The 25,429-nt window shown below is 41.7% G+C and overlaps 1 protein-coding gene across 2 annotated transcripts in view; it reads right to left on the bottom strand.

Annotated features, from left to right (window-relative positions):
* Positions 1-25,429, bottom strand: part of EXOC4 (exocyst complex component 4) — a 552,305-nt gene that overhangs the window by 465,199 nt on the left and 61,677 nt on the right. For both annotated transcript variants that reach the window (XM_068276025.1, XM_068276024.1), the window contains exons 5-7: positions 21,078-21,184; positions 19,524-19,767; positions 16,033-16,210 (exon numbers count right to left, since the gene is read on the bottom strand). In XM_068276025.1, the coding sequence (XP_068132126.1) occupies positions 16,033-16,210; positions 19,524-19,767; positions 21,078-21,184 (529 nt within the window). The remainder of the gene's footprint in view (positions 1-16,032; positions 16,211-19,523; positions 19,768-21,077; positions 21,185-25,429) is intronic.

Here is a 25,429-nt window from a genome sequence, read left to right as displayed (position 1 = left end):
ACCCGCTGTCTGGGTGGCACCCTGGACTCCGCACTCTCCTTCACTCCCCACATCCAAAACCTCACAAAGTCCTGCAACTTCCACCTTCGTAACATCTGTAAGATTTGCACTTTCCTGACCTTTGCCACCACCAAACTCCTCATCCATACCCTCATAATTTCCCGCCTTGACTACTGCAATGCCCTTCTGTCTGATCTCCCGATTATCCGAATAGCCCCACTGCAGTCCATCATGAATGCGGCAGCTAGAATTATCCACTGCTCCCATCGCTCCACCACGGCGGATCCCCTCCTTGAATCTCTTCACTGGCTTCCTATCCAGTCTAGAATCAGATTCAAAATACAGTGTCTGACCTACAAATCTGTCCACAAAACCTGTCCAACCGACATTTCTGATCTTACTCAGAGGTACACACCTAGCCGCTCACTCCGCTCTTCCAATGAACTTCGCATGACCGCCCCCCGCATCACCCAGTCCCATGCGCGCCTCCAGGACTTCTCAAGAGCTGCTCCAACACTATGGAACTCCCTACCTCCACCCATTAGGGCAGCCCCCTCCAACATCTTCAAGAAGGCCCTCAAAACTTACCTTTTCATTCTGGCCAACTACCCCTCACAAGTGCTCTAAACCCACAGCTGAACTCTGGTCCCCTACCTTTCGTGTCCTCTCCCTCTAGATTGTAAGCCTTTGGGCAGGGTCCTAATACCTTTTGTGTCCTGCCTGATCATGCACCTCCATTACTGTGAACCCATGCTATGCATTTGAGTGAACCTAACTTGCCTTAACTCCATGCTCCCATCCAGTGACCGACTAAGCAATACCTTGTACTCATACTGTGCTGCATGATCTGTTTTTTCTTGTATTCCTGTATTGTCATATTGCTGTATGTTACCCCCTAAATATTGTCTGTAACCTAAACTAATGTCCAGCGCTGCGTAATATGTTGGCGCTTTATAAATACAATAAATAAATTCCAGATAAGCAACGCCAGCCTAAAGGCTCGTACACACGTCTGATTTGACCAGTTGTTTGGATGTTTGAACATCCGGTCGTTTGGAAGTCAAATCGGGCGTGTGTACGGCCTGTCATTCAGCTGATAAGACTGGATTTGAACGATCCGCCAAGCAGATCGCTCAAGTCCAGTATTATCAGCTGAACGACAGGCTGTACACGCCCGATTTAACGTCCAAACGGCCGGACGTTCAAACATCCAAACGACGGGTTGTTTGCGAAAATCCGACGTGTGTATGTACCTTAAAAGCTGCTCCAGGCATTGCCTGCCTCCTTTTGTGGAAGGAGTGGAGGTCATACTTGGGTTTCTGGCTTCGGGCAACCACAAGTCAAATAACCCTAATGATGCAGATTTTTATACCTTACAAAGCAGTGGTTGATGTGTTTGTATTATATAGATATTTAAAGTAAAAATGAATAACCAACTACAAATAAATTACAAAATACATCACTTTGGCATAGAAATCCATGGAGAAATATCCAGACACATGCTGGTAGAAAATTGTAGCAGGTTTATCAAACAACCATTTATGGTGCTTGAAAATCATAACAGAAACCCACTCTCTTGATGTTGTCCTAACACATATCAATATCACAGCAATATCGCTACACAGTTATAGATTTATTTAAACTGACAACTTATCTGTAATCAACAAACATGTCCTTCAGACTTCCAGTCTTCAATCCAACCTTTATTCCTAGATTTGCTTCTCTCTCTTAACCATTATTAACATTCGCTCAAAGGAAAACATCTTGCTCTGCATGAAACGTGATATGCATTTTTGTACGGTGTTTGCAGGCACAAGCTAGAGGCAAATCAATCACGTCAATAAAGGGTGATGTTTAAAAAGAGGCCAGAGAAAACATCCCTCTGCCTGGAAAGTTGATAAAGCAAACAAAAAAATTTGTTTTCAACAGCTCTATTTGCTCCATCATTGCGTATCAATTACAATGCACAATACACCAGCATTTAATTTAGTCTTAAGTGACAAAGAGCTTTCATCTAATAGAAAGATGATGCAGGTAACGTGTGATTGTAGTGGAAGCATGAACACTGTATTTATTCTCCACTGTAGTAAAAGTCTGTAAAGAGAGATCAATGTACTTTGCAGCATCTAGAAGCAGAACTTAATCCTATGGTGAGCCTGCTGCTCAGCTTAAGTGATTACAGAGCCTTTCATTCACCACAACCTGGATATCTGTTACCAAGCACAAGGGTTTCCAAAGCAATGGAGATAATACTAAAAAGATGAGTTTGACCCTTTCAGAGGTTGAAGGAAATCTTGTTAGGTGTCAGTGCTTGAAGAGGTCTAAAGCCAAAACAGCACAATATCTGTGCTGGAATGTTGAATAAGCTGGATCAGGTGGTGTACCATCACAGCTGTGCTAACAGTTCCCCAGAGAGGATAAAAAGCCCAGACCTATGTGAGTTGCTATTTACGAAAAGGCTTCAAGAATATGATAAAGGGAACCCATGGGATTCCAAGGCAACATCAGCATATCATCATGCTAGAGGATTTACATAAATGTACAAATACTGCAAAACAGTATTTGTCAGCCATTCTAATACAGACACCAAGATTATTCCTAAAAATAAAACTCAAAAAACAAAACAAAACATTTTACTGTATTGGCAGGACCCTCCCTCCTTGTCTATTCATACTTGATTATGCATCCAGCCCACAGAATAATATGAACTTGAATAACTGGGGCTACAAACAAAGTGCATGATTTGGCATTGTGTATCGTATTGCTTATCATCTGTAACGTGTTGTCTGTCGCACCTATTATAATTGTCTGTAACCTTTTTGTATAGTGCTGCGTAAAATGTTGGCTCTATACAAATACAATAAGTAAAAATAATTTATTTGTACTTTTAGATTTAACCTGCTGAAGTATTACTAGGCACATGTCATGCAGTCCAATAAAGACATGAGCTCAATAACCCTGTGCATAGGCAGTCACCAAGTGATTCAAATAGCATTACAAGGCCTGAATATCGAATTCAGTTATATGGCGTACTTCAGCCTGACTGGCAGAGAATCTCAGAAATCTGGTAGCTCCAATTATCATACCATAAGACTGAATTACATTTTAACTAATTATTAAAGGGAAGGTCCAAGCAAAAAAAAAAAAAATGAGTTTCACTAAGGCCCGGTTCACACTTGCGGTTTTGCAAAAACCGCACCGGATGTCCGGACCGCACCGGAGCCGGATCGGACCTGAACCGTACGGTTCCTGTCCGGATCCGGTCCGGTTGTATACGGTTTCCGTGCGGTATGAACACGGTTGCGGTCCGGATCCGGATTCTTAAAGAGATAACAACCTGTATAAAAACAAAAAAAAATGTTGGGGTCTGGGAGGTCAGCAGAAGGGGGACCTGTGGAATCAGGCCCTCCGCTGTTTAGCACTCACCTCCACCTCCAACATGCTGCCAACATCTCCAGCTCGTGCTGCTCCACTCCAAAATGGTTGCCCATGTGTCCCCGATACAATATCGCCGCAACAATCCTCATAGGAAGTGGGGTAGAACATCCGGATTTTTTGCCAGTGTGTTGTGCGCTCTCCGGTTCTCATTGGTTTCCATTGGCCGGATGGTGCAGTCCGGCTCCGCCCCGGATACGGCTGCCGGAGGAGCCGGACCAAAAAATAGCGCATGTTGGAACGGACACCGGAGTCCGGATCCGGTCCGGCTCCGGTCCGGACGAAACGGACACATGTGAACCCTGGCATAGACTTACATTGCTATGCCGTGCGTCCGTTTCGTCCGGCCAGCATGCGGTGCGGCTCCGGCACGGCTATTCCGGATAGCCACCGCTAATGTGAACCGGGCCTTACCTGGGGCTTCTACCAGCTCCATGTAGCCATCCTGTGCCCTCGTAGTCACTCACTGCTGCTCCAGTCCCCCGCTGGCAGCTTTCTGACCTCGGAGGTCAGGGCCACATTGCATACATTTTTACGCATTCCAGCTAGTGCAGGAACAAAAATGTACGCGTTGCACCACTAACGCGTAAAAATGTATGTGTTAATGTTCCTGCACTAGCGGGAATGTGTAAAAATGTACGCAATTCGGCCCTGACCTCCGAGGTCAGAAAGCTGCCAGCGGGGGACTGGAGCAGCAGTGAGTGACTACGAGGGCACAGGATGGCTGCATGGGGCTGGTAGAAGCCCCAGGTAAGTGAAACTCATTTTTTTTTTTTGCTTGGACCTTCCCTTTAAAACTACCTAAGGTGGGTCAATAACCTTTTTTCAGCTTTGACCTATTCTCCAATTTTAATACTCTCTTTGATGTTGAACACACTTTTTGAAATGGTCCTTTTAGGTTGTCTTCAATATTGGCCATTTCTTCCATGCTTCCAAACAATTTTTTCTAGACTCCCTCCTTGGGATAGTGCTTTACTCTCCTTTCCACTCCAAAATTGTAATAATGCATTTGTCCTTAAACGATTACCAAATATAAATGTTTTTTCCCCTTTCTCTCTCTGTTTTAACCACATCAATAGCTTGTTAGCTAATACTTCATGCCTGAGTAGTCCTGTCCCTAAATCTTAACATGGTAAAATAAGACAAGATACAGAGCATTTATATAGTGCTTTTCTCCTGGCGGACTCAAAGTACCAGAGCTGCAGCCACTAGGGTGCACTCAATAGGCAGTAGCAGTGTTAACACCCCCCCCCCCCCCGCATGCCTACAGGTGCCCTAGGATGGAATGGCGGCTCACTCCCCTCCCCTAGTGCCTCCCTCCCTCCTTCCGTATGCAGAATCCAGTTCAGAGCATAAATGAGAGGTTATTCACCTATGACGGGCAAGGAAAGTAAGGGACGAGTGACAGCTGGGCCAGCCAGCACACCTGTGGTGCGGTTCGGAGGAGGTTTGTATTGTAGATCCATGGAGGGTGAAGTCTAGGCTGCCAGGACATCTGTGCCTATAGGCTCCAGTGATGTAAATCCGGGCCTGTCAATGGCGTTATGATTATTTGCAGATTTAGGGTCTAAAAGCAGTGCTATTTTTTCACAAGGTTTTAGACCCTACAAACAAACAAACAAAAAAACATACCACAGAGAGATCTGCAGCTGCTCCCACATATAACTCACTGAGCAGCGGATTTCCACCCCGAACCTGACTTGGGATTACCGCTAAGGAGGTTAAAAGGACAAGTGAAGTGAGAGGGATATGGAGTTTGCCATATTTATTTCCCTTTAAACAATACCAGTTGCCTGGCTATGCTGCATAGATCCTGACATTATTGTCCGATATGACAAGAGTAGCAGCATGCTTGTTTCAGGTGTGCGATTCAGACATTACTACAATCATATTGTCTATAGAGTGCGCCTACCCGCATAACGCTATATACACTGTACTGGATCTCAGCTGACCAGTTTTTTACTCTTTTGGAGGTTTATGATCTCCATCGACCACCTCTGTTAAATTGTTTGCAATCCACACCCTTTATTATTTCATGTGCAATCCTGTAAATCTTAGGAACAAGTACACTTTTACAAGACAAGAAAGGATGCAAATATGTGAAATGACGCATCCTAGCTTGTTGTTCTAATCTGAAATATAAATGGAATCTCGTGAAAATAATGTCTTCATAAAATTAGCCCGTTACGGTTTATTTACTTAATTTGTTTACTGGGCTTGTTTATTAAGTACATTAAGAAAACAAATTTTGTGTGTGCTTCTTTTTCCCCCCAACACAAGCTGTTCTCATAATTCTTTGCATATATCCCTGGAAATGAATTATCCAGCCAGACTCATTGATTGTTCTTCTAGGCCCCATTTACCAAAAGGACACAGCTAGTTTTGTTGTGACAACTGAGTGTTTAATTGTATTGTTCTGTGAACCATGAATATTCATTGGAGCCAGACAACAATTAAACGCTCTGTCACCAAGCATGTTAAGCTGGGTGGGGGGGGGAGCATGTCCAACCCGCGATCTGTCAGCCTGACCGCCACAAGGAAAGCGACAGAAAGCCTCAGTGATGAGGAGTTGAGACATATGAAACACAATGTTTATCCAGGAGGCGTGTTACTGCAGGCAGTCAGGAATTAATTCCTTTTCAGCCTGTTAGAAGCTGGCAGGAGGTGTTCTGCATCTCACCCCCAGCTTATACAGATTCTTACATCATTTTCTATTACTGAAAATCAGTTAAATAAATACAGATAGAGCCTTATTTATTTTACATAAACATACTAAAGAAATAATCCGAGTTTGAAAACCTAAGTTACACATCAGTTTAAGCAGATATTCTACCCTGCAATATCCGGCTTGTTCATTTATGGCTATATTCATTTTTGAACCTATTTACTCAGCAGGATACTTTCAAGTTAGTTTTTTAATTTAGCTGAGAAATAACTGCAAGCAAATATTTAGTTTTAAAGTGCCACATGGCCAGATCCATTTCACGATATACTGTATATTCTGGCGTATAAGACTTTGCAACCCAGGAACATTTTCTCAAAAGTTGGTGGTCGTCTTCTACACTTGGTGTCGTCTTATAGGGCAGGTGCTGAAACGTCCGAGTCGGACTGAAAAATCTGCGGTTGCCGCATATGGTGGGGGGAGCACAAAAACATGCATGGCCGCATCCCTGCCGTAGGGAGACAGGGATAGCTGACCAATCCAAGCAGGCTGTGTATACAACAAAATAATTATAAAGTGCGCTCCTCACTGTTGATTCGCTCGATCCTGTATTTTTCCTGGTGCGCTATGCTCAGTAAGGGTTGTGTATACCCTGTAAATATTCTTTAATCTCAAATGATGTCAGCGCTCAGCAGGTACTACTCATGGCAAGTTGACTTACAAGCATCAGCCTGGTCCACCAATATGGGTCCAGGTTAAATAATAGTTATTAAAATTCACCAATATGCATAAATTAATATAAATATCTATTCCGCAGCAGTTCACATATTTTTGTGCTCTTAAGGTGGGAGGAAGGAATAATCCTCAGTATGCACTCTCTACACTCCTAGCTATATCATTACCACAGATTCCAATACAACAATTTGTCTCAAAAGTCCAGGTCTACAAGTCCCAATGCAGTGCAATCTGCAAATATCATAAAAACACAATGATCCTTTGGAATCCGCTATTAGTGCAACAGTTACGCTCACCAGATTGTAGTGTCAATCGTAACAGTTGGCATATATTACATTAGGCCCAGCCAGTCACACTCCTCAGGTCTCTTAAGCTTGCAGTGTTTTTTTCAGCATCATTTCAGCCAGTTCACGCAAAGAAAAAAAGACAGCTCCTTTGGTGTAATACGTAAATCCTCAGTTTACACCACCTATGTGCCACACACTCCTTCACCATTAGTCACCCAGTGCCTTCACTGTACTTCCCAGGCACCAATCTCAAATGCTAGCCTCTTACCAGATAATATGGCTGACCCTCACGACCAGCATCAAAGTTTTTTAAGCTGTACTCCAATCCTCAGAGTTGCATTCTCAGTGTGACTGCACCTTAAACTCCATAGTGTAATACCGTTTATTCTCAATAAAAATCGTAAAAAATGTACTCACAAACATTGATAAAATATGCGCATATCAATAAAATCCTCGAGGTTCAGCGTCCCTTTCCGTGGATAGGCTCTCCACGGAAAGGGACGCTGAACCTCGAGAATTTTATTGATATGCGCATATTTTATCAATGTTTGTGAGTACATTTTTTACGATTTTTATTGAGAATAAACGGTATTACACTATGGAAACATCTGTCTGAGTTTAAGGTGCAGTCACACTGAGAATGCAACTCTGAGGATTGGAGTACAGCTTAACAAACTTTGATGCTGGTCGTGAGGGTCAGCCATATTATCTGGTAAGAGGCTAGCATTTGAGATTGGTGCCTGGGAAGTACAGTGAAGGCACTGGGTGACTAATGGTGAAGGAGTGTGTGGCACATAGGTGGTGTAAACTGAGGATTTACGTATTACACCAAGGAAGCCTCCTTTTTTTCTTTGCATGAACTGGCTGAAATGATGCTGAAAAAACCACTGCAAGCTTAAGAGACCTGAGGAGTGTGACTGGCTGGGCCGAATGTAATATATGCCAACTGTTACGATTGGCACTACAATCTGGTGAGCGTAACTGTTGCACTAATAGCGGATTCCAAAGGATCATTGTGTTTTTATGATATTTGCAGATTGCACTGCATTGGGACTTGTAGACCTGGACTTTTGAGACAAATTGTTGTATTGGAATCTGTGGTATTGAAATAGCTAGGAGTGTAGAGAATGCATACTGAGGATTATTCCTTCCTCCCACCTTAAGAGCACAAAAATATGTGAACTACTGCGGAATAGATATTTATATTAATTTATGCATATTGGTGAATTTTAATAACTATTATTTAACCTGGACCCAAATTGGTGGACCAGGCTGATGCTTGTAAGTCAACTTGCCATGAGTAGTACCTGCTGAGCGCTGACATCATTTTAGATTTAAAAAATGTGTATACAACAACCAGCCAATCGCCGGTAAGGTATATCTCTTATAGTGATTGGCTGGCCGATAGGCAATTTGCAGCTGAAGCGATACCAAATAAATAATTTGGGTTCCGAAGTTCAGCCATTATAGAGCCATACTCCAGCTAGCGACTGTGATAGCAGCGGGGGCAACAGTGGGTGACAGCAAACGGTGCACGAAGTTTGGACACTCTGTAGCAGAATGTCTGATAGTGCCCAATATAGTGGCATGGGTGACTAAGCAGTAAGCAGCTTCCAGGATGTATTTTGCATCCAAACATGGATTGGCGACAGCACAGTGGAAGGTTTAGGTAGATGGGAGGTTAGTGTTACCCATAGGTGGGGAGATAGCTAGTGTTGGGCAAGGGGGGGGGGGGGGTGATAAGTGTGAGTGATAGGTTAGGGCACCTTTTTTTTTACGTTTGCATATTTCAAAGTGGTAAGGTCCTAAGTCTCATTTCAAAAGGTAGAAGCTTGTATCCTTGCTTCTTACACAAAGAAGGATAAGGAGGGTGGCATCCTTGGCTAAGAGTAATGTGTATAACCCACGCTGTCAGGAAAATAATCTTCAAAAATTGGGTGCTGCATACAAGTTATCTCAGCACAGAAGAGGCATTGATCAGTATACTTGCGTATCCTTGAAAAGCTTAATATACAGAAATTGATAGACATTCTCTGCTATTTATCCTGCCTTACAACACTGCCATCTAGTGGGGGATATGCAGTATTACACTGCCTCCTACACTGCCTACTACAGTACACTTGCACGCATGTTACTGGAACTGCTTGGAAACGATGGTTCCACTGTACTAACTTTTTTTTTTAAATTATTGTTACCAGTCCTTGTACTGAAACTTGACCATCAAAATTATTAGAATACCACACTTGACTGTGTGATATGTTTGACATTCTCACTTTCCACACACTATTTTTCTTTTCTTGAAAGGATTTTGTAATTGCGCCAAACTATACAAAATTGGACAATCAGCATCCAACTGCGGATGTTTTAGATTGTGCGGATATAAGGGCACATATGTTCATAACCGGTGGACATGTCGCAAAGTCCGTAAGTTTTGGATACAACCATCAGATAATATAAACCACCATGAAACAGTGGGTTCCTCTGACACCTGCACTTGCATTATTGGGAGAAGGAACAACTTACGAATGCTCAATTTAAATTACTTACCCATATTCTATTGGCTGCCAAGCTCACTATTGCAGCTCAGTATTCTCCCTAGCCAAGTTCAGCTCCGCCTGGCTAAATTCAGTGAGCACCCGGCTGAGGAGATGCAGAGCGATCTGCACTGGAGCATGTTCTACCATGTGGCCCCAGTATATACTGCAGAGGCGCAGCTGGAAGCCGTGCATCTCTCACATCTTCCATGTGCCTTTAACGCCTACAGTGGATGGTCTCCATCTATCCACTCACCGATGCCTCTAGTGGCCGGTATCTCCTCCTGCATGTCGCATGCAATGAGTAGGGAGAGGAGTGGATAGACAGACATTTCTGGAGCGACAAAACACCCGGGGGGCTGGACAAGGAGGAACACAGGGTGGGGCACAGAACAAAGGGAACACAGGCACTAGACCTGCGGAACACAGCAGGGGGGTGGCACTGGACAAGGAGCAACAGAGGGTGGGAAACACAGCGGGGGGACGACGGCACTGGGCAAGGAGGAAGAATAGGGCACAGGACAGGGCGAACACAGAGGCACTGGACCTGACCCGGGGTACACAGGACCGGAAGGGGGGGGGAGGGGAGGCCACTGAATAAGGAGAAACACAGTGTGGTGGCACAGGACGGGGGGAGGGAACTCATGAGACAAGGGGAGAACTGGACCTGGGGAACACAGCAGGAGTGAATACAGAGTGGGGGCACAGTCCAGGGGGAACACAGGGACACTGGACATGGAGGAAAACAGGGCAAAGTGGCGCAGGAAGACACAGGACAGGGGGAACACTAGACCAGGGGAAACACTGGAGGGGGCAGGGAGCATCTGCTCACCAAGCCTCTCACCCGCGGTGATCGCAGCAGGTCCGATCGCTGCATCCCGCTGTACACAGCCCTGGTCTTCACTGTACGGAGCATCTGGCGTCATGACATTGATGGCATCATGATGCCGGCTCCCGATGTATAGCTGATTGCTGTGATAGGCTAACGGGGAGCGAGGGAGTTTGGCCCAAAAAAAATAGCAAGATTTAATTAAAAAATAAAATTAATATTGATAAAATATAAACAAACAACTGGGGGCAATGTGACCCCACCAAAAGAGATCTCTGTTGGTGGGGAGAATAGGGGGGGGGGGGGGGGGGGAAATCGCTTGTGTGCCGAGTTGTGCGGCCCTCCCAATTTAGCAAAACATGGCCTGGTTTTTAGGGGGGTTGAACTACGGTCCTCAAGTGGTTAAAGAGGAACTATAGTTAAAATAATGAATAAAAATGCTTAATTTTTACAATATTAATTTATAGATTATTTAGTCAGTTTGCCCATTGTAAAATCCTCTCCCTGATTTACATTTTGAGATTTTTCACAAGTGGCAACATCTTTAGTTCTGCTGGGTGATCTGTGCATTTACTAAGAGTTCTATGCACAGAGGGAGATCTTACTTGCTTGGCAACTGGAAAAAGCTGTTATTTCCCCCGGTGCAACACGGTTTATAGACGTCAAATTACCAGGACCATGGTCATGACAGCACACTGTGGGAAGGGTTTCACCACAATATCAGCAACACAGACCCCCCTGATTATCTATTCGAGTAAAGGTAAAGATTTCTTGTAGGAAAGGGGGTATAAGCTACTGAAAGGGATGAAGTTCAATCCTGGGTTAAAGTTCTTCTTTCAGTAGAGAAACATGAGGTTAGGAAGAAACAGAAGCATAACATGTTGTCAGACATGTCTTCTGGATGTTTCCACCACTCATTCATCAGAAATCTACGATCCTGTATATTTCTAAGCTTGCTCTGTACAAATATGGTGCATAAAAAAGCAGCCGTTCTAAATGCTGCCGCAACAAATAACACAGAAGGTTTGATTTGTGCAGTGGTGAGTACATTAAAGCCAATTATCTTCACAAAGAAATTGAATAAGAAGGTTGCATATAAAAATATGACAACCTGTGCTTGTCTGAAATACATTTTACAATTTATATTCCACATGCAGTTCTCACAGAAAAAGTAATCACTTTAATTAAGAACATTGGAATACTATGCTAAGTAAATTAAGGTTTAACTAAAAAAGGAAAACATTTACAAAAACAGCTACTGCCAAAGTATGTGTTAAAAAAGCGTAAAGCATGAACCTTATCCTATATTAGAGGACCTCTCCTGCAGAGTAGAAATCATTAGCATTAGTGGCCAAGCCTTGTAATCTCCCAATAGTAGGTTTATCTGCTGCTGACAGTATAGAATCTGCGTTATATTATCCTGAAATAATAAGGATGAAGTTGTGTAGTAATTAGGCACTACATATATTCTACTGATCAAAAACTGTAATCACAGGAAAATATGGAAAAAGTAATGGGATTATAAAGCCCGGTGGCTAAGTGTCCAGCAATCTGACCTAGGAATACTATGCTTTTGAGTTCAACTACTAGCAAAGACAATATCTTCCTGTAGTTTGCATGGTCTCCTTATGTTCATATGCGTTTCTTCCAGGTGCTTCGGTTTCCTCCCTAAAAGGTTAACCATTCCTTTTTGCTGAACTGGAGTTAATAATAATTAAAGCTCATTTGAGGTCACATCAATTATTCAATATTCCCTCTAAAGTACTGCATAATATTAATCAGGTCTATCCAAATTCAGGATATAATATTTGCTTTTACATAGCAGAGGTAAAAGAAGAGTTATCAAAGTGTGTTTAGGGTTTTTAATTAAAATATGTGCCGTACTTCATTATTATACGAAAAAAAAACTTTTCCAATAAAACTATTTATACTACTATTAGTATGGTGTGGGCCATGCTCTGTACTAAGGAGAATTATAGCTTCCAGGCGCTTGGCTTGGTGGACCTTAAAACCTGTAGTTAAAAAAAAACGATGAATTATTATAATTTTTTTATATTAAGGTATAGATTATTTAGTCATTGTTTGCCCATTGTAAAGTATATCCTCTCCCTAATTTACATTCTGGAATTTATCACTAGTGGTGACATCTTTAGTCCTGCCAGGTGATCTATACGGAACCTTCATTACTGAGTGATGTGGGAAAGAGGGTATCAGACACTGATTGGAATAAAGTTCAATCTTAGGTTAAAGTTCCTCTTTAAAACATCCCAATTGTAGCATGCATGCAAGGAAGTGTTCACTGGGAGTGAAGATCTTGAAAGGCTATTATCAGTTAGGTTAGACAAGCCTGTAAGCGCATTAGGTTAAGGGTAGTGGAAGATTAGGTTTAAAAGGTTAGTGTTATAATTTAAGTAGGCCTCAGTTATTTGGACTGAGTTAGTCAAAAAGGCTTGGGGAGCAGACCTGCCCTTTAAGGGGATTTTCTCTTAGAGAGAAAATCTTCAGTTCTGTCAGAACTAGAACAAACCAAGAAGCTGTTCTATGGACAAGGCCACAGGTCTCCCTGACCTGTGCATGTACACCACTAGAACAATAAACATCAGCCATATTTACTAAACACCAAATTCTTGTATGTATGTCAAAAGCCGCATTGAATATTAATCGAGTAGGTGTGTATGATGACACCACGAGTGGGTCCACCAATAGTCTGATCTAGGGGATGGCGAAGATGATGTCATATTTAACTCTTTTCTAGTCGGTATTAAAGCCCGAGTGAGCGATGGGAGCTCACTCTGCTTCTTACGATCACACTAGCTCTCAATGCTGACTGGAACCTATAAGTATTTTTCATTCTATATGTAATCTGATATAATGTATGCTGTACATAGGTAGTCTAGTGTAACGTAGGTTAGAAAGAAGGTACCTGATTGACTTCAGCAGGAAATTTAATCAAGAAGCTTGTAACGCAACATGAAGATTGGCGTGGCTAGGATATGATGAACTGTATCTATCTGCATTTCTGTTTCCTGAATAAATAACGTGAATATTGAAGAAGCCTGAGAAAGTCTATCTCCTGCTTGCTGTGTTGAGAGTCAAGTTATCTCACAGTCCGTGAGACGCAACTATAAGAAGTTGCTGGTGCCGGAAAAAGGTGATTAGAACAGTTTATAACAGTTAGCATTAAGCATTATAAATAGCTGAAACACCATAGTATAAATTATGTTATTTTCAATAGTCTGCGCCCATATTAAAACCGCCTGTGCCTGCTCCAAAACATATCAATTTCTCAAATGCTGTCCCACCTACTTCCCCCTCTCTGCAAGCAACAGCTGCAGGGGATACTGAAGGGAGTACAACTGGTGTTCAGAGAGGTGGTAGAAAGTGACCAAGGAAGAATGGAGGTATTCAGCAGGAACACACTTGAATGGTTTTTTAATTTTTTTAGTTAATTAGTAAGTTTTAAAGCTGGTGTGTAAGAGTGTAAGCAGCGGCTACAGGGTACAAGATAGCCCACCTGGTGCTACAGCTCAGCATTCTGATATCTACATGGACTGGGGGTGGGGGGGAGGGATGTGGGAAGGGGGAGGGGTACATGGAAGTTACAATGTGGAAGCATATCAGCTTTAAGTACTTTAATACCTTTTCCTGATAGTAGGTCCTAAGCCTTGTACACATGCTAGTTGGTTCTAGGGTAAGGTCAACACTTGGGGCCACCTCTACCAAGAATCTAGCCCATGTGCAGCGGCCCCGAACCTACCTCAGTGCCTCAGCCATTGATGATCCTGGCGGATCAACTCGGCCAGAGCAGACCAAGGGCATTGTTCTCTCCCCTTACCATACCTGCTGTGTGTGTTCCATTGTGTGCTGCTCGGGCTGCCCTTGTCCCCCCTGTACAGCAAAAGCACACGCTGCTAGCCAAGAAACTTGCAACGTGTCTATACAGCCTCAACCTAGCACTCTCTCCAACAACAGTGCTCATTGGTGTATGAAACTTTAGTTTACCTGTACATAGACTAACAAATATCTGTACCTTTATGTATATGCAGCCTAAACAGTTTGATCCTTTCCCTGTACCACAAAAACGAGTTTCAACAGAGTTACATTGGTTTTCTCCTTACAATTTTATTTAACACAGTCGATATAAAATACTAAAATAAAAAATAGCTGCATCACAATAAAACTAGAAGTAGCCACTGTTCAAATAAAACAATTAGACACGGGCTGATGCGCATTTTATGGCCACTTCATCAGAAGTAGAATGTCTTTAAAGCGGAATGAAACCCAGCATTTCTTCTTTGCTCTAATAGATTATTTACAGCATATTAAACCCAATCTACACGGTACGATTCTTTGTGTGATAAGATTACGACTCTATTTACAATCTGATTAAATCCGACATGTCCAAACGGGATTCGATTCAATTCGCCATTGCAAAACAATGGCAAATCAAATTGAATCAAATCGAATCCCGATTGGACATGTATGATTTAATCGGATCGTAAATAGAATCGTAATCGATTCGCAGAAAGAATCTTATCGTGTAGATTGGGCTTAATATACAACCAGCTTTTTTTTTTACTAGAACAGCATTCAAAGGGTTACACACAGGACTTAGAAGTTCCCTGCCAGCAAAGCTGGACACATCCGAACTTTAGATAACGTTATCTTGTATTTAATTGTATCAAGTGAGGAATGTAAATAAACACTTCTCTGACACTGCAGGCTCTGCTGAACAAATTCAGACAACCAGAAAGCATTTCTGCTTACGTTAGAACATGAATAAAGCAGTTATAAATAAAATGCAAAGTCAGCTCTCAGAGAAAGAAAAAGTGTACTTTGGGAACATATAATTTCTAAATGAATAATAATACTTATGCACAAAAGCAAATATGATAACCGTATGGCATATAAAAAGCAGGAAAACATGTTTTTATTGAATATTATGTCAGGGTTTTATACCGCTTTAATATTTAGGGCATTATGAATTTAGCAATAATAGTGCTATTATCCTATTTATAAGACAATTTCTTTAATTGTGTTATACAAGTAATGCAAAGACCACCTGGAAGCTCAGTCAGATGGATTACCGATTTAGTAAATGTACTGGCCCTGCAGCAGGAAGCTACTGAGCCCTGGTAGGGGACTTCCAAACAATGCTGAAAGTCATGGATGGGTTAGAAGAGTAGGGCCAAGAAGCTGTACGGAGCATGACGTGCCATCCCAAAAAGATGTAGTGAAAGGACATTTACTTACTGATTCTGGTCGGCATGTACACACAACATCAAGGCTCTCCAGCGCTGTACTGCAGCTTGCAATCAAAGAGTGATTGAAGTGTTTGGAGAGTTGTCTCTGATGATGTGGTCCTCCAGAATCACAGAGGCTGGATAACCACAGTGTGCAAATAAAAATTGTTTTGCAAAACAAAATGTTCCCTAGTCACTAACCATGCAAATTGGGATGAATATTTAAGCAAAAAGACCAAAGAGAATTACATGAAGGTTAGGTGAATTACTAATACTTTCATATATATTATGAGGATAAATGTTTTACCTGGATGACCGTCTGGATCTTCACCCAGACCTCAGCCATGTCATATAGCTTAATGTCTCCATCTTGATGACTTGTAGGAGAAGCCACTGTCTGCTGCAGATGTCCCAAAACAACTGAATGTGCAGAAGCCACAGCATTAAACTTGTCAAAAAGAAGCTCTAGAAGTTCCAGGAGAAGCCTAGTGAATAAAAGACAAACATGTTAGGAAGCCACCCCTACAGTGGCTGGATAGTGTACTGGTTAAGGGCTCTGCCTTTGACATGGGAGACCAGGGTTCGAATCCTGGCTAGGTCAAGTACCTATTCAGTAAGGAGTTCAAGGCAAGACTCCCTAACACTGCAGGGTGGCCTCTTGAGCGCGTCCCAGTGGCTGCAGCTCTTGAGCGCTTTGAGTCCGACAGGAGAAAAGCGCTATACAAATGTTCAAATAATTATTATTATTAAATTATTACATAATCCCAGAACAGAAAATAGAGCGTTAACTCCCATATTTTTATTTTATTTTATTTTTTTTAGTGTCTCTGCAATTGGAACTAAGAGAACATCTCTCCAGGTGGTTAGAATAGCTACTTCAAACTACTTTCTGATAAACATAAAATTCTGGAAATTGTTTTGAGTTCTACAGTTACAGAACTAACAAAATTAACTGTATACAAGCGAATAAGAAGATTCTGTACACTGACACAAAATAACAATGCATAGGTTACATAATTTAATCAATTATTATTTTGAGTGGAAGAAAGGATAAGAGAAAACATCCTTCACGAAAAGCATCAAACAATATCACTTGTAGCAATGCAACACAACAAATGCTCTGAGCAAGAAGGCCAGGCGTGCTATAGAGAGATGAGGTAGAAAAAAAAAAACTCCAGTCACAGTATGACAGTCCACCACTGAATGTAAAGACTCACTGAATGACAACAGCCTCTGGGCTTCAATTCTGGTCTTTGAAATCGATGACCTTAATGGGATTGACTGGTACTGCCCAATTCATTCACTAGGAGCATAAAATGCTCTTGACCGAAAGCTTCACTTCTATTGTACATATAGATTTTTAATCAACTGATATTGTGTCAGAAAGAATTACTGTACAATCCTTATTTCCTCTAGGACTGCAAACACTCAGCACTGTTTACAATTCTACCTGCTCCAGCATCTAAAGGGAAAAAAAACACATCTCCACAACTATTAATTCAGGACTACTTTCAGCACTGGGTTATAAAGATTATGAGATAGCTGATGTACAGGCATGATCCAAACAGCCTCAATGCATTACATCTCCTTAGGCTTCACTTATATTCGGTCATAATAATAAAAGCAACTAACAGAAATCACATAACTTGCTAAAAAAAAAAAAATCATCAGAAGGTATGCATCTCAAAAATATACAAAGAATTTGCAGAAATCCGAAACACTTCCAAATGATAGTTTAACGTTTATTTCATTAAAAAAGACATACAATGAAAAAGAACTGTAGGGCACGATAATCCACTGTTTTGGGCTCCAGTTCTGAATTGGGCAACTTGAAGAAAGGCAGGAACCCTTACAAGTTTTTTTATGTAAACGTTCCAGTGCAATGACCTTAGTTTACACATTCTGCCTAGAAAGGACATGAAACGTTACCTTTTCCAGTAAGAAAACGGACATGAAAAATTCACATTTGAATGTGATTGTACACATTATATACAAAAATTTGCATATGGAATGCAAAATATGAAGCAGGATATCCGTTTTTTTCCACACATACAACTGTATGTGAACATTTGCATGAAATGGAAACTAGCCCATTAATAATCATTGATTTTTATACAAGTGCAAATTTCTTTTGCGGAAATTCATGGTATAAAAAAAAAAAAAAACCTGTCAGCTGTGACGCAGTAGCACCTACAATATTTACCTTCCCCGTCTCCAGAGCAGACGCATTAGCGGCTTTCCAATGCGCTCCAATGGAAATAGCCGAGCCCGATCAGGTCCGCTCTACTGTGAACCAAGAATCAAAGGAGAAATCCGCACTATGACTTTGCTGAAACCAAACGTGAAATGTATTGCCTCGTCACACACACACGCTCAAGCATCTGACTGAAATGGTCAGATGCTTGTGCACGTGTGTGTGATGGGGCAATGCATTTCACGTTTGGTTCCAGCAAAGCCTGTGTGCGGATTCCTCCTTTGATTCTTGGATTTGTACAGCCTGGGAATCCGGCACCAGCATCCACATATTAAAGAGAATCTGTATTGTTAAAATCACACAAAAGTAAACATACCAGTGCGTTAGGGGACATCGCCTATTACCCTCTGTCACAATTTCGCCGCTCCCCGCCGCATTAAAAGTGGTTAAAAACAGTTTTAAAAACTTTGTTTATAAACAAACAAAATGGCCACCAAAACAGGAAGTAGGTTGATGTACAGTATGTCCACACATAGAAAATACATCCATACACAAGCAGGCTGTATACAGCCTTCCTTTTGAATCTCAAGAGATCATTTGTGTGTTTCTTTCCCCCTGCATCTCTCATGCACTGAAGTTTCAGGCTGCTCTTTTCTTCCTGCAAACAGATTTGCCCTTGTCTGTAATTCCTCACTATGTGAAAGCCCAGCCAGCTCGGAGGATGATTTATCCAGCTTGTAAAAGATAAGAGAGAAGAGAGAAGCTGTCCTAATCTAAATAATACACAGGCAGTGTGCATAGAGGGGCCTGGGAGGGGGGAGTTTATAGCAGAACCACAACACTGAAGAACTTGGCAGCCTTCCAGACACAGGCTGACAAGTCTGACAAGAGAGAGATAAGTTGATTTATTACAGAGACTGTGATAGTACAAAGTGTTGCAGTAAGCCAGAACACATTAGAATAGCTTTTGGAACTTGTAGGATGATAAAAAACAGGATGCAATTTTTGTTACGGAGTCTCTTTAAGGTGTGCTGTTCTTTCTTACATACGCTCTACTGTGAAGGAGCGAGTTGCCTGCACAGTAAAACAGACATGATCGGGCTCGGCTATTACAGTCTGAGCCCGATCGGAAAGTCGCACCGGCGCTGGATCGTGGTAGGCATATATTTCCCTTTCCAGAGTTTGGGGGCTGCCAGCGCAGAATCCCGGAGGGTGAGGACGACGGGGGAAGCCTCATTAGGTTCCAGAGGCTTCGCCCTCACGAGAGAAGTATCCCCCAGGGTTTTTTGCTTTGTTTTTACAGATTCTCTTTAATGACTACCTACACAAGATTTCTTTGCAAGCTTTCAAAAATTTTTAGTTTCTTCTTTAGGCATGATACACAACTGGATCAGAACCGTACAACAGTACATGTAACATGCAGAGACTTACATATGATTTTGTGGGCTTATTCAGTAAAAGACCACATCAATGTTTGGATCTAATGAACCCTGAAAACATTTGTCAATACAGGTTAACGCAAACAATGGATGGAGGACAGATAGATTTACACATTTATATGTCCCCGACCATAAATCTAGAGCTATGCATGTATATTTCCATACCGTGGCTGATTTTCTTGAGTCACGTTTTCTCCTCGTTGATAACCATTGTCTGCCACTTGAGTAGTGGAGCGTTTTACTATCTGTTTCAGCTCCTGCTCCAAGCGCTCTTTTATGGCCTTCACGGTCTCTGGTATCTTTTTGAGCTTTGCTAGACCTTTGATTAGAATTCCCATGAACACAATGCTGTTCTCTTCAGGATCAGCATCAGGATCTTCTTTTATTTCTTGAAGACTTAGCTCCTTCACTGTAAAACCCAATCAGTCAGTCAGTTGCTTAATTGTCCAGACATTAAGCTAAATATGGCTCAATAGTCCACACAAAAGAAGGCAATAATAAAAATGGCAGCACAAGATAGTAGCTGTTATTTATCAGAAGACCCCAACCACCTTCCTATTGTCCTAGTCGAGGTGCATGTGCATGTTGATGTACTGCACACAGGGCCTGTTTCTACTAGATGCGTGGCTGTTCCACATCGCAACGCATGGAAACTGCACCCAGTCACGTCAATAGAGTAGTTTCCATTGTCGCGTATTTACCTATGAGATCTGGTGCGATGAGACATGGGGGAAATTATGGATAGCATGCTGCAGTTTTCTGCAGCACACATCCGACTCCCCATAGCCACCGACAGGATGCCGCATCCAGCTGTTCGGAAGGCAACCGGAAGTACCTACAGGGGGTGCGAGGCGATGCGGCGATCGCCTTGCATCCTTTACGCTAGTGGAAACGGGCCCTAAATGTACATGTGCAGATGACTACAGGCCAATTGAGCCATTTTATGGGCTGCTAAAACAACCCTCTGACAGCATTAAGGTCAGTTAGATTTGAGCAGGTTGTGTCAGTAATCCACTATGTGTATCACACTGTGTCCTTGTCCTGTCTAAATATCATTTTATCACCACAGCTATTAATGACTCAGTTTACCCAACTACCCTACTATCTCCTGCTCCACCTACAACCTAAATGTAACACTGGTTTTCTTTGTTTACGGAATTTTTTAAAAAAGAACATACACTGAACATACAGTACACTGCATCACAAATTAGGTACAAAATCAGTTTAGCTGCATTTTAAACCAGATTAAGAGGCCAGCACTAAACAATACTTTCCCAATAGATGTAATAATGTAAGAGCTACAGACACCTTAAACATATAAACTGCTCTCTGCAGGAATAATTGGTTTGCGGAAATGCTTGAGAGAAACTTGACAAATAAAATGACACAGTGCAGGACCAAACTTCCAGGCATGCAAATTGCTTTTGTAATTGGGTTTCTGGATGGTATTCGATGAAAAGCAAATTACCTAACACCATGCCTTTGTGCAAAATAAAAACTTGCAAAAAAAGTATCATTAGAAAACTATATTTCAACAATTTTTTGCATGTAGACAGATAAGCATTCACAGCACAATTTAGGAGTTTAATTAAAGAATAAATATATTACTATTGTTTTCTTTTTTTTGAACTTGGGTTATACAACGATGAGGGGAGCATGCATCACTTGCAGGAAAACATACTGGCCTTCTTTTTTTTTTACACTAGTTATAATACTTACCAGAAGAAGAGCTGGGAGTTCCAAACTGAGAATTATCCATAAATTTGCGTGGGGTTGACAGATTGGTGACATCAAGGAGGGGAACTGGGGATTCTTTTGAAAGTGAACTGAAAAAGAAGACAAAAAAAATTCTATTTTTCATCATGAGTTATATTAATATGTTAGTAAATGTATGTTAGTAAATGTATACGAACACTGCCAATCATGGGTCTCCAGTTTATTGGAAATCAATTGAAACAAAAGCATGCAAAATGTTTGTTTGTTTTTAAATGTAACCTTAACCCCTTTTAACTTAAAGTGAACCCAAGGTGAAAATAAACTGATGAGATAAACAACGATGTTTATCCTCCTACTTCTAAAAATGACTTTAAGCATCCCATGGGGTTTTTTTTATTTTATTTGAACATTTACAGAGTAGGTTTAATGTTTTTACTGTCTCTAATCAGTAGCAGCCTATTAAGTGTCCTAGACTTAATATACATTACTATTGACTGTTTTATAGCTATCCCCTGAGCTCAGAAGATGTATTCTGCCAGGAAAACTTTGGATGTAATTTGCATATCAGTGAGGTTTACTATATTGCCGACAAGGTACCAACAAGACAGAAGCTGTCACTTCGAGGCCTAGAAATTACCTCTTTCAGGCAGCAAAAAAAAAAAAAAAAAAATGTAAACCAGCCTGGCTATTTATATATTTTGTACTCTACATACATAGGTTTATCTCATGTCACGTCACCTCAGGTACACTTTAACCAGTAGACTTATAATACAGGAGCTACATTAATATTTTACAGCCTCATATTAGGAATACCTAATCCACAAATCAAAACTACAATCATATTTTTCTGTATGATTCTATGTAAAAAAAAGTGATGACCTGAAATGGGATCTCAAGTCTTTTGTTTCCTATCTTTCAGATCCATATGCTGTGCACTAGCGCATCTCAAAAGTGCCAGATAAGGGCAAAAGTAGCAAGTAAGCCATTAGCAATAAACTTCACTACTACTTTTTTTGGGTGTGAGTTGAAGTAAACTATGCTCTCTTTTTTTTTTTTTTTACAAACATGGCGACTGGCACAAAAAAAAAAAAAAGCAGATACATTACACTATTTTAAGGAACACAGATTTCTGAAAAGTTTTAGCATTTTTCTGACACATAAAAAGACCCCTTTGCTTGTTGTTGTTTTTTTTAAAGCAGCAATTTTGTATGTCCTTGATTATGCCAAACCGTTTGCTCCAAACACAGGCTACTGACAGACGATAGCACATGAAGATACGCACATTAGGGACAATTCTGTCCTTTATTAACTAGCCTTCAAGCATGATTTCAGATTGTAAGAAAAAACTGGTGAAAATCATGCAAACACATGAAAAACATGCATACACCCTGAAAATATACTGCTCAGAAAATAAAGAGAACACTTTGACTTAAATTATGTTGTTTTGAGTGTTCCTTTTATTTTATTGAGCAGTATATATAGAGTTCAAAGTAACTCCGGGACACTGCAAAGCAAAAATTTCAACCACTGATCCACATTACTAGCCATCTCAAAGAGACACTGAAGCGAGAATAAATCTCGCTTCAGTGCTTATATTCAGCAGGGGCATGTGGGCCCCTGCTAAAACGCCGCTATCCCGCGGCTAAACGGGGGGGGGGCCTTACCTCCCAAATCCGCTCTGTTCTTTGCGGGGATCTCTTCCGCATTCAGGCAGGGCTAATGGCCGCAGCCCTGCCTCACGCGCATCTGTCAGCGCATATCTTCGCCTCTTCCCCGCCCCTCTCAGTCTTCCTTCGCTGAGAGGGGCGGGGGAGAGGCGGCGATGCGGAGCTGATAGACGGCGCTGAGAGGCAGGGCTGCAGCCTTTAGCCCTGCCTCAAGAGCAGCAAAATCTACGACCAAGCTGGTCGTTGATTTTGCAGTGGGTTATTTGGGGGTGAAGGGACCCCCGTTCAGCTGCGGGATAGCGGCGTTTTAGCAGGGGCACACATGCCCCTGCTGAATATAAGCACTGAAGCGAGATTTATTCTCGCCTTAGTGTCTCTTTAAAGCGGAATATAACCCTGCATTTCAACTTTGCTCTGAAACATTATTTACAGCATATTATATGCAAAAAGCATTTTTTTTTTACTAGACCAGCATTGGAAGGGTTAAACACAGAGGTTTAAAGTTCGGTCCAGAGATATGCAGAAGTTCAGATAGATACATTCTATTTAGTTAAATGTATCTATTGATAAATGTTACACTCTTTGGCTGTCCTCCAAGCTCCTTCTCAGTCAGAGAGAGTAAGTCATATTTAACACTTCGATACATTTATGTAAACAAAATGTATCTATGTCAGCTTCAGATGCGTCTGCAGAAATCTCCAGGAACTTCAAAGCTCTGTGTAACCCTTCCAATGCTAGGCGAGTAAAAAAAAAAAAATGCTGGTTGCATATAATATGATGTAAGTAATGTTTTAGAGCAAAGTTGAAATGCAGGGTTATATTCCACTTTAATTTACAAACATTTCCTAAGGCTGGTTTCACAGTGGGACGTTAAAGTCCCACGTTACAGCAGCCAGTAACGCAGCCTAACTCACAGCACTGTAAAATCAATGTGCTGTTCACAGTGCACACGTTGCGTTACATAGTAACGCAGCACGTTTAAACAAAGTGCTGCATGCTGTACATTATACTGAGCTAAGCCACGTTAGACTGTTTGCACATGCTCAGTAATGTTGGAGGAGGAGGTCTCCCCTCCTCCTCCGCGGCCAGCAACATAGCTAATTAATATTCACTGCACTGTGGTGACTCATGATGGGACTGTATTGTTGTCTGGATCATGAACGAAGTGTTCATTTGATCCAGATCTTTTTTGCGAGTCGAATCATCCGGATCATCACAATGAAAGATTCGGTTCACAGTGGATGTCTGTCTGGAAGAAACAGGAACATACAGAATGTACAGTGCAGGGAAAGTCCTGTCCTGCTAATCATTTCCCCCAGTCTGCTTCCCTAGTGAAATGATTCAAATGATTCGGTTCAAAGATCCGGATCTTTTCAATGATCCGATTCAAATGATCCGAATCCTTAAAAAGATCCGGACTTCTTTTCACTAACCTGGAGCGGCTGCTTTGAGAGCTGCATTACGCGGCTCAATCTGACGTCCAACTTCAACACCACCATGCGTTGCGTTATGGGCACGTTATGCGACCATAACGTCCCCTGAAACGCAACGTCTTGGTGGGAAAGTAGCCTAAATGTCATATTTTGAAAGCTCCACCGCTACTGGAGCTCCTTTAATTATAATAATAATTTTCATTTCTAACGCTTCACTTACTGTAGAGAGCTTAGGCTCCAGTACTCGAGTGGGTCTGAACGATTGTTTTCGATAGATATTACGATTAAATTGGACAATGAATCTTCCAGAGAATTGTATGGTCAATGGCCACCTACAGAAAGACATCCTGTATATTTTTTAATTCTGTACAATGCTCCCACTTAGCCCCCATCCTGAGTCACTAAGTAGCCAATTTACTATAGTTTTGTCCTGAATTGGCAATGACGAAAAAGAACTAGAACCAGGCTGGAGTTCATTGGTTACAATGTGTGTATATGGAGGCCATGCAGAAGACATCAGCAGAAGACAGGAGCCTGGTTACTTAAAATACAAGAAAGGCAGCTGTGTACAATCTCTCCAGCATACTCTACTGCTTACTTATAATCTGAATAGGGAGAAATCATTGGCTGGTATGGGGTTGCTCAACCAAAAGTCCTAGGTATATACAAGCATATACAGGGTTTGAATACACTGAATCGGTGCTTGGATCATCAAGTCCTCCGTAGTCAAGCCAGCACCATCTGTGGTAATATAGCTCTTTATTGATTAAAAGATAGCATGAGAGACATCTCCAACAGCGACAGCAGCGCTATTTCAGTCAATAGACCTTTCTCAAGCTGCACAGAGTAATGTCACACTAATACAGCACTCACCATGCCTTAAATAGTTTTCATATATCAACAAAAGGAGAAAAATATAGTTGGCACTACAGCACTGAACAGCTGACGCTGGAGCGGTGCCTTAAATAGTTTCCTCAAAGTCCCACAACCAATCAGTGACCAGATCTTACAACCAATCAAAACACGGTTTTGGGGAGGGATTTATTGTTTGAATTTTAGGCGTTATTATGGTAATATGTCCTTATTTGAATATTAAGGACTGCAGTTCTCTTTACAGTCCGCCTAGCTGCCAACTGCGTTTTGATTGGTTGTAGGATCTGGTCACTGATTGGTTGTGGGACTTTGAGGAAACTACTTAAGGCATGGTGAGTGCTGTATTAGTGTGACATTACGCTGTGCAGCTTGAGAAAGGTCT

This window comes from Hyperolius riggenbachi, chromosome 3 (assembly GCF_040937935.1).
Source record: "Hyperolius riggenbachi isolate aHypRig1 chromosome 3, aHypRig1.pri, whole genome shotgun sequence".
NCBI lineage: Eukaryota > Metazoa > Chordata > Amphibia > Anura > Hyperoliidae > Hyperolius > Hyperolius riggenbachi.
This window is presented reverse-complemented; position numbering and strand designations above follow the sequence as displayed.